The 18994-nt window shown below is 34.0% G+C and overlaps 2 protein-coding genes across 2 annotated transcripts in view; one reads left to right on the forward strand and one right to left on the reverse strand.

Moving 5' to 3' along the window:
- The window catches only part of LOC114331047 (cerebellar degeneration-related protein 2), a 168717-nt gene that overhangs the window by 133619 nt on the left and 16104 nt on the right, over positions 1–18994 (reverse strand). The gene's annotated exons all lie outside the window — the stretch shown is intronic.
- On the forward strand, positions 1709–10150 carry LOC114335769 (transforming growth factor beta activator LRRC33). Its single transcript, XM_028286095.2, has 4 exons — positions 1709–1923; positions 5722–5966; positions 7923–8246; positions 9747–10150. The coding sequence occupies exons 1-4, from the start codon at positions 1901–1903 to the stop codon at positions 10097–10099; spliced, it is 945 nt and encodes a 314-aa protein (XP_028141896.1). The 5' UTR covers positions 1709–1900; the 3' UTR covers positions 10100–10150.

Consider the following 18994-nt stretch of genomic DNA (forward strand, 5'->3'; position numbering starts at 1 on the left):
CGCAAAATTAAATTCCAACAGAGGGCGCTCAAAATTTCAAAGATGGACGACAACTCTAGGAAAACAATTCATTTTGTCATTTGAATTCACAGTTCTAAAACGTTAAATTAAAATCATTTACAGGAGTGTTTTGCCAAAGTAACCACTAAGTTTTGCAACTAAGACATCTTATAAGTTACAGACGACTCAAAATTATGTTTAATCTGTATGCATTCATTAAAATTTAATGCTAACTACTGATTTGTTTTTACCTTTTTTTTTTCATAAAAAAATCTGGCCCCCCGATAATCACACAGCGTTCTAAAAATTATTAATATATCTTAGGATTTCTAATTTTGTTTTTAATTTAATTAATAGGTGCACTACAGTTTATTTTACACCAACAGATAACAATTTTTAATTCAATAAAAACTGGAAACTTAGAAACTAAGTAGGTGAATTTATTTTATAATATGTAATTGTGTTCTGGAAATTACGAAGTGGTCGGGATATTTTGCATAACAATGTACATTCTATGTACAGAATATATACATTTTATTTATTTATTTAATTTTGCAGTCGCTTAAACATTAAAAAATACTACGTTTAATACAAAGGTTAAATTAACAAAATGTGTGATTTGGCATTGGTTAATTTAGGTCATTACGTAGAGTATAATAGGAATGAATACTGAGGAACACTGCAATAGTTTTTTTAAGTCGAAATTATTGTTAATTACAACATAAACTGACCACAAATATGTACACAAATTAATGGCAAAGTCAATGTTTTCCTTGAGTTGATGCTTTTCAAATTCGCCACCAGGCGTCGCCCACTTTGCGGTTCCTCGCTAATTGCCACTAAGCAGTTCTTCAAAATGGTTCGCCCATCTGTGTAGTATCTGTTCTTTGTTACTAACTTTTCTTTGTGACCACTAGAGCCGTCCCTATCTTTACAGGCTATTATTCTGGGTTTGAATTCTTTTCTGCAGCTGTTTATCTGTTGGTAAAATTTTCGTGAGTCTTTTCCATTGTGGTAGTTAACAATTTCGTTTAGAGCGTGTTCGTATTGTTCTTTCTTTTTTCTTTTAAACAGTCTCTTTTCTTCTCTTCTAAGATTTTCATAATCTTCCAGAGTTGATCTCGTTCTGCGCTGCTGGAGTTTCTTATATGCTTCATGTTTTGTTGTTTGATATGTCTACACTCTTCATCGAACCAATCTCCGTTTTTCTGGTCTTGATAGGTTTTAATACAGTTTCAGCCTCTGTGTGCATAGCTTCTTTACATCTAGTCCAATGCTCTTCTATACTTAAAATTTCTTCGATTTTTGGTAACGCTCCGTTTAATATTGTCATGTAATTAGCTCTAGCAGTTTCAGATTTTAACACCTCAGTATTATATTTTGTGTATTTTGTGCTGTGACCTTTTTTTGCGTTAGATATGCGTGCTCTAAATTTTGCTTTTATAAGGTAGTCCACCTCTATATAGCAGGAGACCCTCTATCAAGTCTAATAAAACATGGAGACCTACGCTCTTCTTTAAACTGTCAATTACTCATTCCCGCAACCTTTAAAATACTCGGAATTAATTTAATCACTTATAAAATTATATTTTTCTTACATTTTTAACATTAACAAGTTTAAATATAATTGATATAATTGAGAAATTGTTTATTTAATTTAGAAATGACGAGTTAAGATATAAATTGACATGACCTCCATGCAGAATAATGATCCCTGCTTTGATAATCCACTACTTAGTAATGTTACTTGACTAAAGTGATACATGTATTTGGCGAAATATATAAATAAAGAAAAAACGGCGTGCAAAGATTGTGTTTGTGGTGTCTTAGTTTGTTTACTGATGGTGCAAGGATAGTGGTTTAATAAAAATATACTGATAATAAGAAATTTAACTCCAAAATGAACAATATGAATATATCGATGTAAGTACTACTATTATAATAATTTTTTATGTATACAACAATTACATAAAGTTTACTCGCAGAGCGAAGAAAAACTCTTTAATTATGTGAGAGTTGTAATGTCTCTTTGTTCCTATTATGCACAACATTTTTTATGAACCATATCGTCGCTTTATTATATGTAATAATGGCAACTATAGCAGTAACTAATAGTAGTATACAAATTAAAACACTTTTCATAGTGTAATACGTCTTTCAGTTCCCTAATCGCCACTCCTTTCTTTTGGCAGTCTTCATCCTTCAGCCCTCATCCATGTTTTTGAAAGACTTCCTCATTTCCTAATCTTTTTGGGGGTCCAGGTCAGGTTAATACTTGCTTTTTTTTCTATGTCTTCTATTATATTCTTATGTCAATTGTTTTTCTATGTCTTTTAATACCGCCATTTCTTATGTGTCCCAACCAAGATCTGCTTGAGGTGCTTTTAAAAAAGTCAATTTCAGTACTTAATAGTTTGACGTTATTTATATGTTTTGGTTAATTACCATACTCCTGCCTCATATATTAAAACTGGTTTTAATATTGTATATAATGGCATTATAGATTCGTTTCTTTGTACCTTCTCTTATATTTATTATACACAATCGAATGCAAGATTCCTACCTCTTGTCCCATTCCAACTTTTTTTCCTGGTCCAATTTCAATTTTCTCAAAGCTTCTTTCCTTCCTATACATAGCTACTGTTTTTTTATGTTAATATCAAGACCCTACTTTCTATATTCTTCCTTGACGTATATTCCACACCTTCCTTGATTTGTGCAATAAAAATTTGATCATTTGTGCAGTGTCATCTGCCATTCTATTAAATTTCCACTCTCTCAGCTGTTTCCACTCTCTCAGGGTCTTATCAATGTATACAGTGATGGGTGCGCTAATATCCGGCAAAATAACGCAAAAGATGAAAAAACATATTAAGTTGTGAGATTAATTTACATTATATTTATTGTTTACCACCTTTAGACGTATCAGAGAAGTATATCAACTAAAACTGCCACTGTCTCAGTGGGAAACAATAAATAAAATGTACATTTAAAGGTTTTTATCGCTATTTATTTATTTAGCGTATGGCTTAAGTATATCACAGAATATATTTAGATTTATGCATTATACAATGCATCACAAACAGATGTCCAATTTTTTTATATATTCGATTGACCCTTCGGTTGCCATTACAAAGTCTATAGGGTCGCCTGTGTATGCTCTGCGTGGGCAGTCCTGAACAATGTGACTGATCGTCTGTCTTGCAGCGCCGCAGGCACAAGAAGGCGAGGGGAGTTTACCCCATCTGTGGAGGGAGTCGGCGCATCTTCCACAGTTTGTTCGAATTCGATTAAGGGCTGCCCAAATCTTACGGGGACGTTCAAATTCGCCAGGTTTCCCTATGATGTCCGGTAGACTATGGTAATGCGGATCTGTCCTACTTTCCCAATCTTCTCTCCATCGGGTATTTAAGTAAAAGTTGGATTGCTGCAGCGCTTGAGCAGATTATAGAGGGGGTAACCTGGATCGGAGACGGTTTCCAAGAATATCGGGGATGTCGTTGTGGACTAGAAGCTGGCGACTGTCCATTATTTTGTTATATTCTTTAACCAATGCATGTTCGCGGCGTAGGTTGGGTGGTGCTATATTACTAAGGGTAGGTAGCCACATTGTAGGGGTGGGCTTAATTGTGCCTGTTATCATACGCATAGTACGGTTTAGTTGGGTGTCGTATCGATATTTGATGTGATTATCGACATTTTATCGCTAATTAATATGTTTTCCAGCTTTTCCGTTATTTTGCCGGTTATTAGCGCGCTCATCACTGTATATTGAATAATACTAGATAAAGTTGATTCGCCAATCTGAGACACAACTGACCAGGGATGTTGTTAATTTATTTTTTGAGAAGTTAGGTTGCTAGATGTGACTGGAACTTATTACACAACCGAACATATCATACCTGCTTATAGCCAATATTATTAATAGTCATCAGATATAAATAACATAAACCTTACGCCAATCAATAATTATTTATTTACTCCATTATAATATGTACTGATAACAAATGAGAAAATTATTTATTGTACAAAATAAAAATATTTTGTAGAAATAAATTCCACAAAATTTTATGAGTTTAGTTGTTTAGTATACACTTCCACTATTTTAAATAATTCTTCTTTTTTTAATAAAAGCTTAGGTTGATATGAGTAGTTAATAGTGTGAGGTAGGAATTTTTGTGTTGTATGTATCCTATTCCGAATGTGTCAAATTGAATCTCGGGTGAGCGAATTCAGTATACATACAGCACTCCTGCCTGAAAGCTTTCGGATAGTTTTATCCTTTCTGTTTAAATTTACTCTTTCTGTTTAAATTTTTGTCGGGTTTTTTCCTTAATCAAATTGCGCTGTAATTATAAATATATTATAATTCTCTTATATCATTATAACTCCTAATGGAATAGAAGTCACTTTATCGTTTCTATTGCAAAGATACTCTTAGGTATCTACTTTACGTAATCTTTTTCTTAGAAAATGAAAGAACTTAGAAAACGATTAAACTTCTAGCACAATGTTTTTTATAAAATATATACCTTTCTTCTTCTTCTTCTTCTTCAGCCTTCAGTAATCCAACTTTGGACATAGGCCTCCCCCAATTCAATCCAGTATTGTCTATTTTGCGCCACCTGTTTCCAGTTGTGTCCTCCAAACTTTTTTATGTCATCGGCCCATCTCATTTGTGGCCTTCCTCTACTTTTTCTTCCTAACTACGGTCTCCATTGTTGTATTTCGTGATTCCATCTTTTATCCTTCAGTAGGGCATTGTGTCCTGCGAAGCTCCATTTTAATTTGGCAGCATGTTCTCCTGCGTCTTTTACTTTGGTTTTGCTTCTAATCCATATGTATTTGTTTTTTTGTCTATGAACCTCACCCCGAGCATTGGTCTTTCCATCGCTCTCTGTGCCTTTACTATTTTATCCATATTGGCCTTGGTGAGTGTCCACGTCTGTGAACCATACGTAAGTATAGGGAGGATACACTGATCGTAAACTCTGGTTCTCAAATATTGTCCTATTTTAGTGTTTTTCAAGATCCAACTCAGTTTTCCAAATCCTGCCCACACTAACCTTATTTTTCTAGTAATTTCGGCAGTTTGATTTTCTTTGTTAACTTTCATTATCTGTCCCAGGTAGATGTATTCGCCTACTGTTTCTAAATCTATGTCATTCAACGTTATTTTTGTAATGTTCGGTGTATTCGTCATTACTTTTGTTTTTTCCAAGTTCATCTTAAGACCTTTTTTCCGAAGCTTGAAATAGTTGCGTCATCATGGTCTCTGTAATTCTTCGAAACTTATAGCGAATATTACAATGTCGTCAGCATATTTGAAATGACTCAGTTTTCTTCCATTAACATTTATTCCTTTATCTACCCAGTTAATGTCTTTGAACACGTCTTCATGTCCCAGTGTGAACAGCTTTGGTGAAATAACGTCTCCCTGGCGAACTCCTCTGTTGATTGGTATAGCTTTGGTTTTCTCATATTTTTGTATTTTCATTGTAGCTTTCTTATAAATATTATGTATGAGCATTCTGTATCGAGAATCTATCTTGCAGTTGTTCATAGCTCTCTCTATTGCCCAAAGTTCTATGGAGTCGAATGCTTTTTCATAATCAACGAAGCCAATGTATAAGTTCAAGTGATATTCATTGGCTTTCTCTATTAGCGTTCTGACTGTAAATATATACCTACCTATTGTAATATAACGCTATCTTTTTTTAGGCTATGCATATTATTTTTTGGACTGTTGGTATCCTTTGTCCATTGTCAGATATGTCAAGTAAGTGGAAGTGACACTATAACAGCAATTGACTGTAACACAGTGAGATTGGTAGGAAGAGATCTGCATCTGGATTCAAATATCCCTGCCACTAGTAAACTTGTGGTTCTAAATCTTAACAATTGTTCTGGAAGGATCGACGATCATTCATTTTCGAATATCAAACATCTAAGATCCATAAATATAGGTAAGAAAATAATAAGATGCATGAAAATTAGGTCTTGTAGACAAGTATTTGTAATTTACATTTGTAGGACAGTCTATACTTATCAAAAATATAGACTGACAAAATACTGCGGTTTTTTTGTCCCATATCCACTTCAACATTGCTATTTCGTTATATTTTGGAACTCATCAGAAAGGTAGAGATATAGACAAACTTAAGAATTGGTATATCTGGCGGTGAGTCCAAAATGGTATACATTTTTATTTTTATTATTATTAACATAATTATTTATACAGGGTGCCCAAAATTTTTTTTTAATTGAATTAATTGAGACAAAAAGAAGAATGTATATAATTTATTTAATTCGAAAAACATTTTAATGTTGTCCGAAAACAGGAAGAAATGTTTATTTGATAGATACTATTGTTTTCCGCTTAAATTCAATATTAAACTGCCACCCACCTGCCTCTTAGCAGTTTGAACATTTAATTTAAGCAAAAAGCAATGTTTATTTTTCAAATTAACATTTTTTTCTTTTCTGACAGCAGCAAAATGTATTTAGAATTTTATAAATTATATACATTCTTCTTTTAATCTCAATTAATTTAACTCAAAAAAGTTTTGGGCATCCTGTATAACTAATTATGTTAATGTTTATATTGGTGAATCGAGAATTAAATAACCTTTCAAATGAGCTATCACACGACCCCTTTCGCTTAAATTAAATGTTCAAACAGCTAAGAGGCATGTGGTTGGCAGATTTAATATTGAATTTAAGCGAAAAACAATATTTATTTATCAAATAAACTTTTTTTCTGGAATCGGACAACAGTAAAATGTATTTTGAATTAAATAAATTATATGCATTCTTCTTTTTGTCTCAATTAATTTAATTCAAAAAAAATTTTTTACACGCTGTATGAATATTGTTAATATTTATATTATTGAATAGAAAATTCAATAACCGTTCAAATGAGCTATCATATGACCCCTATTTTTATTTAAAAAAACCATCGATTGCGTCATCACACCCAGATGGATGACGTCACTAGTATGATATATATGCCAAAAAATTATAATTTAAAAATAAAAATTGACCTGATTTGTAATTTATCTGCAGAGTCGCCCATTCTCGATAAAATGAATTTATTCCAACTCAAACGTCCTCACTGTACCTATAACTTCAGAGGCTTATATCTTAAAACCTTGATTTTTTGGAGCTACGCGCCCATTGAGTCTTTTGTTCCACACATCAAGGACTACCAAAACCCAAAGTTTCAGAGCATTTGACAGAGAGCCATTTCCCATAAGGTTTCTGCGGGGTCCTTTAATGGGAAATTCTAAACTGTTCAACTCCCGGTTCCCTAATTATTTTACATCAAAAGTCATGAGAAACTATTTGTAGTGGACTAAAATCTATATTAAAAACAAATGATAAAGAAAAGAAATAAATTCCGTTCGTATAAATTTCAATGACACCAAGAACTAACAGAAAGGGATGCTGAGAGACTAGAAGAATTTTTTTAGTAAAATTGTGGCTTATTTCCCATTAAAACTAGTTAATTGCAAAAATGGCACAAAAAAATAGCTTCAGAACAACATTGAGAAGAAGTTCGTTATGAAATTTTAGAGAGGGCTAATGCAGATGCAGGGAGACAATTTTTAAAAAACATTTTCTTTAGCAATAAATGTACATTTACATTAATATAATTAACCAATGTTCAAACTTATAGGATTTGGTCCAACATAATATCATTGGTATTAGTGTCTGACACTACTAGTCAGTATTGAGTATTTCATATATTTTTCGTTGGAGGGATTCTTTTATTTCGAGGTTTTTCAATTTTTTATTTATAATCTTAGGGTTTTTGTGATTTTTTGATTCAAGTGTAAATACAATATCAAAAGGGGTGCTTTAATGGTATTGATCGGCATTTGATCATATTTGATAGTAACAAATAAATATTATATTTTTAGATAACTGTGTACTGGAAAAATTTAAAGTACCAAACCTACCAGACCTAAAAGATTTGGACATACGGAACTCATTTCTTCCAAGGATCACCAGAGCTTCGCTGAAGAATGGAAAAAATCTGAAACGAGTAGCCTTGTCCGAAAATAAAGTAGATATAACCAGCGGGTCATTTCAGGATTTAACTGCCCTTACTGCCTTAGATATAGAACACCAGAACATCACTTTGGATAAACATTTTTTGAGAGGACTCAGAAATTTGATCTTACTCAGTATAACAGATTCCACAGTTACACAAATTTCAAGCGATAGCTTTACGGAAGTACCAGGTAAATCATCGGTATTGATTTCTTATCATCATTATTTCCTATCATCATTATTCTTCTTCTTTATTCATTCTTCTTCTTTAAGTGGCGTCTCCTAATCGGAGGTTGGATATTATCATCACTATTTTATCGCCATTCACATAGGACATGCTCGACAGTTTCGTCACGTCACCTCGTTCACATTTCCTGCATAGAGGTGTGTCTACTAGCCCCAGTGTTTACTTTAGTTGACAATGGCCAGTTCAAAAACTAACTGTCAAGTGTAGGCTTTTCCTGGTCATTTTTAAGTACTTTTCTGATGCTGACTTTCCTTAGGTTCCTTAGTGTTACCTTAGCAAGTCTACATCCTGGCCCTTCTTTCTATCTTTTCAAGGTTTGCGTGTGGGAGTGACATTTGGCAATTTCCGCGATTGTTGCAGTTGACCAGCCAAAAAGATCACCAGGTTCTAAGATTCTTAGGCCTGCTGCCTTTCTAGATAGCTATTCAGCAAGGCGGTTGCCTTTATTTCCGTTGTGACCTTTAACCCACCTCAGGATGATGTTGTTACCATCCAAAGCTTGGGCTAGTGACTCCATTAGTAGCCCTGAGATGACACGTGGCCTATTCAGGGTTAGTAGCGCTTGTCTGCTCTCTGTGTAGATTATTATGGTTTTACCGGCTATACCTTTTCGGGTTTTCTCTTTTGCGGCTATTGAGATATCAGCCAGTTCAGTCTGAACTACGCTGGCATTTTTGCATATACTTACCCTTATATACTAAGGTTCATTGATCTGGAGTATATCCCGCATCCTGAATCAATCTTCTTTCATTTGGGAGCCGTCGTTGTAGATACAATATGCATTTGCCACGTTTGACTCTCTATGTTGTCTTGTTTCGATTTTGTAGGGTTTGTCAAAGACAAACGTAGATTTAATTGAGTTGCCTCCATGGCCTCATGTAGCTGGGGTAGTGCCTCCAGCTCACCCCGCCAGAAACGACATCTCAATTGTCCCATTCCTACATCTAGGTTTATAGTTTTTATAGTTTCTTTATTGGTTAAAGTGTAATATTTATTAAATATTATCCAGCATAAAGTTTTCTCGTAGTAGAGGATATACAGTGGAACCTCGATAAGTCGGATTAATCGGGACAACGGCCGATCCGAGTTATCGAAAATCCAGGTTAGGCGGAGAATAATGTAAAAATTAATAAAATACAATAAATAATAAACAAATACACATTATAATAATTGCAAAAACATGAAATACATATGCAAAGTACATCTAAATTACGTACAGATACAGTATTGTTTATTTCTTGGTAACAAACTTGAAAAAAAGTGAAAAAATATTCGTTTTTTCCGACGAAAATCGGTCCGGGTTAGCCGGACTCAGAGGCCAACTTAGCGGGGTTCCACTGTACCAATATTCGTTATTCCTTTAAATTACCACTTAACGTGTTAAGTTATCACTTAACCTTTAATAAAATATTTACATAATTTTTACCGTATTTATACTTTGTAGAGCTTCTTGATCTCAGCCTGGAGAGAAATCCAATACAGCACATAGAAAACGGAGCATTCGATCCTTTAAAAAAACTGAAAAACCTAAATCTCCTCGATAACCAACTGGACAAACTCGACGTAACCAACTTCAAAGAAACCAGAAACTTAGAATCTATACGAGTTCCTGCGAGACTTGTCAAAAACTTCGATCTCAAGAAATTTCTGGAGTACTGCCCACGGTTTACTAACTTTGATTTCAGTTTATCTGATTGTGGTGAACCGGAAGTTAAGAGTTTGGGAAACCAAGCGGATAAGTTGAATGCTTATGTTTATATTTATTATGATGGTATTGATAGACCTGATCGTTGTTGATTATAGTTTTATTTTTGTGTAATATATTTATAATATTCTTTTTATTAGAAAGTGTTCATCCTGCTTAATATTCCCAATTCTGGCATACTGATGTGAATCTTGGACTCGAACACAAGAGGAAAGAATAAAGATAAATGTCATTGAAATGCCCTGTAGGAGAAAAATATTACGGTTTCTGTGTACCGACTACAGGACAAATAATTTAATTTTAAATACTGCAGCTCTACTTGCAGAGATCAGCAAACTGCTCTTCAGGAAAGTCCATCTCCAACAATTAAAATACTTTGGACATGTTATTACTCTTGGACATCTCCATTACTCTTTAGTGTATATAGTAAAGTCATTTTTGAAGAAGCATTACTATCTCAAAGTGAAGGAATAATAATTAACGGAAGATCTATTAACAACATAAGATCTACAGATGACACCGTGACGACCGTGATTATAGCAAGCTCTGCTGAACAATCCCAATTACTACTAAACAAGACAAACAGTTGAAGTTTGACTCTGAAGTTGAAGTTTGGACTAAAATGAACATAAAAAGACAAAATACATGATAATAACTAAGAAAACAAACATACAAACAAGCTTACTTTTGGGAAATGTACCGATAGGAAGGGTTGATAAATACAAATATCTAGAAAACTGGATTTCAGAGAAGAATGATCAAAGAACAGAAATAAGGGCCAGAATAGAAATAGCAAGAAATGCGTTTGTAAAAATGAAAACAATTCTCTGCAACAAAGACCTTAGATTAGAACTGAGAGTAAGAGCTTTGAGATGCTACGTGTTTTCAATACTGCAAAATGGACTTGAAAGCTGGAAAATGAAGCAAGAACACATAAATAAACTACAGTCATTTGAAATGTGGTGTTACAGAAGGATGCTTAGAATAGCATGGACACAGAAGAAAACGAACAGAAAGTATTGCGAGAAATAGGCAAAGAATGCGAAATAAATAAACACAATAAAAATAAAACAATCATAACATCTGGGACACGTAATGAGGGAACAGCGATATGAAATGCTAAGACTGATAATACAGGGAAAGATAAGAGGCAGAAGAAGTATAGAAAGAAGGAGAGTGTCATGGTTGAATAATTTAAGGGAGTGGATTAAATGCAGTTCAATATAACTATTCAGAGCAGCGGTAGATAGAGTAAAGATAGTGAGGATGATATCCAACCTCCGATTAGGAGACAGCACATAAAGAAGAAGGACATGATATGAGAGCAGACCTCCAATAAGATGGATCGACCAAATTACAGATCGTTGTAAAAGAGCTAAGTATGAGTTAAAAGAAATGATCAGAGACAGGTCTTTGGAGACGTACAAATACACGACATAACGATGGAGAGAGAGAGGAGAGTTCATCCTAGAAATGTTACAGTAATTACAGGATGATAATTTAAAAACTTCCAAGTGTTCATATCTTCATTCAGGACTAGGAAGGAAAAGACTATCATGGCTAAGGAACATTCGACAATAGATAGGGCTAAATTTTGAACAGCTAATACGCTGAAGGCAGACAAAATTTAGTAGCCAACCTCCATTAAGGGTAGGGAAGAAGAAGAATATCTTCATTCCAGAAAATATTGTGATATTCTTCGAGGAGAAGATGGACGGACTTGGTGGCAGAGGACCTGAGAACGAAAGATTTAAGTAAAAAGACACGATGGACAGGAATGAGTGGCGAATAAGAGTAAGGAACAGCGACGAAAAAATTAAAAGCTGAGAAAAAAGAAGAAGAAGTAAATAATGTGAAAGATCGGAGACGGGTCAATTTAAGTCGTGACTTCCATAATGTAACTCTAGTCTCTCCCTTTTTTTGCTTTAGTCTTTAAATTCCTTATGATGAGGGATGGAGTCAAAGGAATTTGCATAGGTACGGATCTTAGATGAGAAGAAATTTGATTGTTACACCAGTCAAATCTTTGACTAAGACTTTAATATAAGAGGGCTCTACACTTAGATTCGGGAGGAACTGAACTCCCAATCAGGATAAAAACGGATTCCCAATGGAATAACTCCTAACGGGATAAACTAAGATAAACTTGGAACAAGTACTCTAATTGTATCAGCAAATACGAAGTCAAATATGCAAAAAGCAAAAGATACAAATACAAAAATTGTATAAAGAAACAAAAAGTACAATGAAAGATCTTACCCTTAATAGGGGTTTTGAAACACACTTAAAAATCTCGTAGGTACATTTTTGTGCGATTATTTCATTCATAGGAGATTCTGACCAATGATTCTGATTCTAAATTAAAGCGATAATTTTTGATAATTTCCCGTCGTCAAGTATATTACGTCAGATGCCCTTCGTTGCTACGAAAAAATACATTCAGTGACATTAATGACAATTAATGTTTTAAAAATTATAAAAGTGATGACTTTCAACCGTGAAATATTTATAACAACTGTGTGTTTAATTGTACTAATTTGTACTTACATAAATAAATTACAATAAAATTTTGGTTTTGAACAGTTTTATTCATGAAAAAATCGCAACAAATTGCACTCGATCTCTAAAATTAATATAGAATTTTTGCCCTCGTGACACTTTGAAATAATTAAAACTGTCAAAATGACACTCGGGAAAAATTCAATAATTTTAGAGCTCTTGTGCAATTACTACTGATAATTTCGTCAGCACAACAGATAATAAAATAGAAAGGAAAAGGTATGACTTTTTATAGTAAATATTTAAATAGAAGATACCGTTACTGAGTTACTTTTTTGTTTTTCGGTAAATCCTTTAGATCAGCGGTTCTCAATCTGTGGTACATGTACCACTGGTGGTACATATCATTATTCGCGGTGGTACACGAAAAGCAAAAACAGCTCATATCAGCATCACTGTTATAGTTAATTAGAGTACCTACTAGACAGGTATTTCAGTTAGGTGGTACCAAAAATAATAAAAGGTAATTTGTGGTACAAGACTCAAAAATATTGAGAACCACTGCTTTAGATTGATTATAGTGGGTGGTTGAAGAAATTAGTTTGAATATTTGCAAACAAAAACCAACAGCAATTTAGTGAAAAGTGCGAAGTGGCTTGTGCTAATGAGCATTTTATGATAGCACACCTAAGCGGTAACTTTTTAAAAAGGTTTATCGAAGGTTTATCGTAGTTAACGGTTGTTTCATACAGATGATTCACAATACAGTCAAATCGAGGAAACACAGAATATTTAAGTAAGAATTACACTGAGTGGTAACAATATAACAAGTATTTTATTAGCACGGCCAACCAATTGAATTCTTGAGAAAATATTTACAAAAATTAAAGTCATGTAATGACTTTAATTTAATTTATGTAGTTTAATGTAACATACCAGATTTTTGCCACGTTACAATGTATTACAATGTAACCAGGTTAACCAAAGTCAATATTTTCTGTAGATAAGTACACCTCTTTTCTTTTAATTATCTAGTAACAACCACTTTACTGTAACAACAGTTTTTATCAGCACAACACGAACCTTATTATTGAAGGTCACGTAAGTAGCTATAATTTGAATATTAACTGGTAATGGCATATCTATTTACTACAATTACTTTAGCTTATTTGAACAATAGATCTAAGTTACCAACAATTACTAGTACTTACTGCACGATACCCTGCTTAACAATATTTTAAATTTAACTTTAGAGAGTAATGCAAAATTCAAGATATTGTAAGATGGGGAAGACAGAACAAGATGATGTGGTACAACTACGTAAGACGAATGGATGAGAATAGACTCTCAAAAATTGTCTTAGAAAACAACCCGCCCGGTTTAAGTCCCCCGTAAGACCACCTAAAATATGGAGGGATAGTTGGCATTCTACCTCCAGGGAAATTAACCAGAGGCAGCTTCAGAATTAAACAGATCGAAATATCTCAAAGAAGTAAAAGAAAAAGAACTTTATCTTAAAAGAAAGTCAACATTGTCTACTTTGACAACTAAAGATTTTCAAAGAAAACTAAGAATTTTGCACCAAAAACGCTAGAGTGGATTCGCTAGCTGTATCCTAGCTATGTACGAGAGGTGAATCAAATATGAACTGATCTTTGCTAATAACTTTTATTGAATTATAATTACAACAATTAAACAATACTCCATTTTGCTATATACATTCCTTCCTTCTGTATGCATTTTTCCCAGCGGCTAGGAAGTTTCTGTATTTCATTTTCATAAAAACAACAATCATCACAACTCGCTTCGCCTAGTGAATCTTTTAATGGACCGAACATGTGGTAATCACATGGTGAAAGATCAGAACTGTATGCAGGATGTTCAACGAGATTCCAATGCATTTCCGCTATTTTTCCTTGTCAGCTGTATGCGGTCGGGAATTGTCATGCAAGAGCAACACATCTCGTATATACGACATCCTCGTCTTTTGGACTTATGGGGCCGTCCATTAATCACGTGATGTATTTTTTGCATTTTTTAACCCCCCCTCCCCATTGGTGATACATGGTGAGGTTTAAGACTCCCCCCCCCCTACCCCCTATATCACGTGTATTTTTTAGGATCTACAAAAAATCTGTTTTTTTAATATCTATAATATACACGTATAGTAGGTAGATAATATCAATAATTTTTTTATAAAAAATTCAAGACTACAATAATAACGTTTAGAGGTAGACAGAGAGGTTGCAGGTTGTTTTTGACTAACAAAAATAATGAAAAAAATGCGAAAACCATTTTTGTACTAAATTAGTATTAAATACTAAATGTATTATACATAAACATTTTAATGTGAGGTATCATCGGATCACTAATGAGCAAGATTTTCTTGAACACCAATAACTGAATAAGCATCTAGCAGGTCAGTTGTTGGCACAGTGCTTTGTTGAAGATCAGCATCAGTTTCATCAAAGCCACTCGGCGTCATTATTTTCGCGCACTACGCAGAGAATCTACCGTTCGATCGTCGCGTGAGGATGCAGGAAGGACAAACATTGTGCATCTCTAGAGTGTTATTTCTCAGAGTCAGTTGCTTGTGACAAGTATTCACATGCGCTTTAGCTTTTTTCTTTGTACAGAAGTCCAATGCACCCCGCTGACATGCCCTTTCAAAAATATCTGATAATCCTTCTGCAGGCTAGTGCAATACAGGTCATAGAAGGACATAAGTCAAGAAATAGAGCATGATGGATCTTGTCATCATGCTCTTGAGGCTCTGGAATGTATAGGCCCCGGACGACTGCAAAATCGGGTAAGGTAAGGAGGTATAACGAAGCGTTCCGAAAGAATGAATCGTATAAAACTCCACATATTATATACCTAAAGCAAATATTGACTTTCTCACACATGCTCGCTATACCACTGCTGGGAAGACAGATCTGGAATAAAATTTTCAACAATGTTATCTGGCTTGAAATCCTCAGCTACGATGCCATGGCCGTCAATAACCATATTACTCCATACTTCTGAGAGAACTTCACCAGCCGTCTGAAAGTTCTTTTTTTCAAGGTCATGACCTTTTGTTATCCCTTGTTCATCCAATTGGGTTCCATAAGAATCATGCGAAAGTGTAAGTCCAGATAATTCCCGGCTGAAAGGCGCCATTCTTCTCTCAACGCGATTGAACGCGCTTATACCAGGTGCATTTGTAAAGATAAATATTGCTCTAGCTAGATCATGCTTGACAAAGTTGTGTAGGGCATGGGCAATACTTTTGAAGTATTGATATATGAGCTAAAATATTGAGTTTGTTAATAGAATAGTATAATATTTTGATTACCTTGTACAAAATTTTGTAACAATAAACATATGTTTGAATATGTCAAATAGTCTATTGTTAAGATCCAAGAAGAAACATGCCTCCGATTCTTACATAGATCCGTAGATATTCAGTGTCAAAACAACAGAATAACTCCCACCACTTTACCAATTAATCAGATAGTAGGTATAATACATTAATACATATTATATGTTAAGACTAAAAGCCCATATCGAAGACGGCAGAGTCCTGACCAGTATTCCTAAGTGGAAACATCTGATGGTGCATTCAAAACAAAAGAACTCGTAAGAGTCCTTTACCATGTAAAGTATCCCATGTCGCTACAGAAATTTGAATGGAAAATTAATGTGTTGTTGGTTTATATAATATTAGAATGAGAAATAATTTTTTTTATCAGTCACACCAATGCCACACTTTCGATTTTTGTGTGCATTTGACGAAAAAATAAATACATGTAACGCCACTTTTCAGTTGAGTTTCGGTCATTTTTCCTTAAAAAATAAATACACGTGATATTATTACTAGACCCCCTCCCCCCTTATGATGTTTCGTGATTTTTTATGGAACCCTCCCCCCCTTTCGAGCCTCACGTGATTAATGGACAGCCCCTATAGGCAACTCGAATACGGTCCAAAAGACTACAGTAATAAGCTGCATTACTGGTTCGTCTCTCATGAAGAAAATTCAGCAACAAAACGCCACGATAATTCCAAAACATGTCGCTAAAACTTTGCCTGCAGATAAACGAGTTTTCGCCTTTATCGGACAAATTTTGGATGTTATTGAAGACTTCTGTTTTGTACGGCATCTCGTCCTTCACGAACTTGTCCATGCCAACATTTCATTTGTGTATTGGACAGTGTGGATTCCCTATATTGATTTTTTAGTCTTTTTAGCCAAATTTCAGCGGGACCAACATTTTCTTTTGCAAGGAATTTGATAACAATGCGTTCTACAACCAAACATGGCACGACTTTCTCGCTCTCGCAACAGTAACTGGCTGCACGTCATTAGAGAACATGCGGTAGCGCGCAGTCACACATTTGACTATTAGTCCATTCTTTCACGGTTTTTGCTCTAAATTTTAAAGAACCGCTTGGATTGACATGAAATTTGGCATACGCATAGATAACATGTTGAAGAAAAAAGTGATATGGTGCCGATGTGTGCTTTTGCCCTGGGGGTGAGTTTCACCCCATCTCGGGGGTGAAAAAATATATGTTCAAGATAAGTCCCGAAATGGATAAACTGACTAATTTTAAGTAAGTTTTGTTCTTTTGAGTAAGTTTTGAGCTCTTTCGCCAAGTCAACACTTTTCGAGTTATTTGCGAGTGAATATGTTCATTTTTCAACAAAATAACCACATTTTTAGACGGTTCTTTGCAAATAACTCAAAAAGTAAGTATTTTGTCGAAAAAACCGTTCTTAGCAAAAATATAGCCTATAAAAAAGTAAAAAAAATGGTGTAAGCGTTAGGTCTCTGGATCTCGTAGAACCAGAGTTATAGCCAATGAAAAATAGATTCATATTTACCAAATTTCAAATAGAATTTTTCGACGTGAAATATCCAAAAAAGTAAGCACTTTCTGGGGAAAACTCATTATAACTTTTTTAAAGTGTTTAAAAAAAGCTTTACTTCTCTTTTTACAAGAAGATTCTAGCATTAAATTTAAGCAAGTTACGCTCAAAATAAAGTTGGTCCCTTTTGTTTTTGCAAAAAAAAATCGGGAAGACCACCCCCTAATTAACAACTTAAATGAAATTAATCGTTAGCGCTCCACAAATTATTTTACTTATGTTTTGTTTATATGATCTGTAAGTTTCATCGATTCAAAGTGCTTATTTTTGAAAAAATTTGGTTTCAAAGTAAAATTTTTAAAAATTTAAATTTTGAAAAATATGCTTTTTTTCAAAATAACTTAAAAATTGTTAGAGATACAAAAAATCTCGAAAAACAAAAAGAGTCAGCTTTGCTTTTCTGAATATCATGTATTTTTTTGTTTTTCTGTTAGACAAAAATTGATTAAGATTTGGTGTTTCTAAATTTGCATACATTCGTGATCAGTGACTCGTTCAACCGCTTTTAACTACAGCCCTTTCAATAATAAGGACTTTGAACCGATGAAACTTACAGATCATACAAACAATATATACACGAGTCAAGAAACTTGTGAAGTCGTAACGATTAAGTTCATTTAAGATACTAATTAGGGGGTGATTTTCTCGATTTTTTTACCAAAACCAAAAGGGACTAACTTTATTTTGAGCGTAACTTGTTTAATTTTGATGCTAGAATTTTTTTTTATAAAACAAAAATGAAGCTTTTTTTAAACACTTTAAATAAGTTGTAATGAGTTTTCCCCGAAATGTGCTTCATTTTTGGTTATTTCACGTTAAAGTATTCCATTTGGAATTTGACGAATATGAACCTTTTATTTCATTAGCTATAACTCTAGTTCTACTAGGTGTAGAGACGAGATATATACACCATTTTTTTAAATTTCTTACAGGCTATATTTTTGCCAACAATGTTTTTTCGACAAAATTCTTACTATTTGAGTTATTTGCGAAAAACCGTCTAAAAGCGTGATTATTTTGTTGAAAAAATGAACATATAACTCGAAAAGTATTGACTTAGTGAAAAAAGTCTATAGAACAAAAGTTACTTAAAATTAGCTAGTTTATCCATTTCCTGACTTTCTTTGGACGAATATTTTTTTACCCCCAAAAGGGGGTGAAAACCACCCCCAGGGCAAAAGCACATATCGGCACAATATCACTTTTTTCTTTGACTTATTAGCTATGTGTATGCCAAATTTCATGTCAGTCCAAGCGGTTCTTTAAAATTTAGAGGTTTTGCAATATTTTACCGTTAAAGAACGGACTATAATATAACCTGTCACCACAGGACTAAATTAAACATATCCGCCAGTTTATGCTAAGCGGGGACGGAGTGGTCGGTTCATATTTCAGAAAGACAAGTCAAAGTTGTTGCGCTGCTCAAACTTTGTGTATAGGATTCAGGTCACCGAGGAATACAAGGCAAAAGAGCTGATGAACTTGCCCTTAGAGCATCATCGAGTACCAGAAAGCATCGTCTGCAACTAGAAAAAACCCTGAATCTGAAGGCAACACAAATCTCACTGGGAAA

This window comes from Diabrotica virgifera, chromosome 5, assembly GCF_917563875.1.
Source record: "Diabrotica virgifera virgifera chromosome 5, PGI_DIABVI_V3a".
Taxonomy (NCBI): Eukaryota; Metazoa; Arthropoda; class Insecta; order Coleoptera; family Chrysomelidae; genus Diabrotica; species Diabrotica virgifera.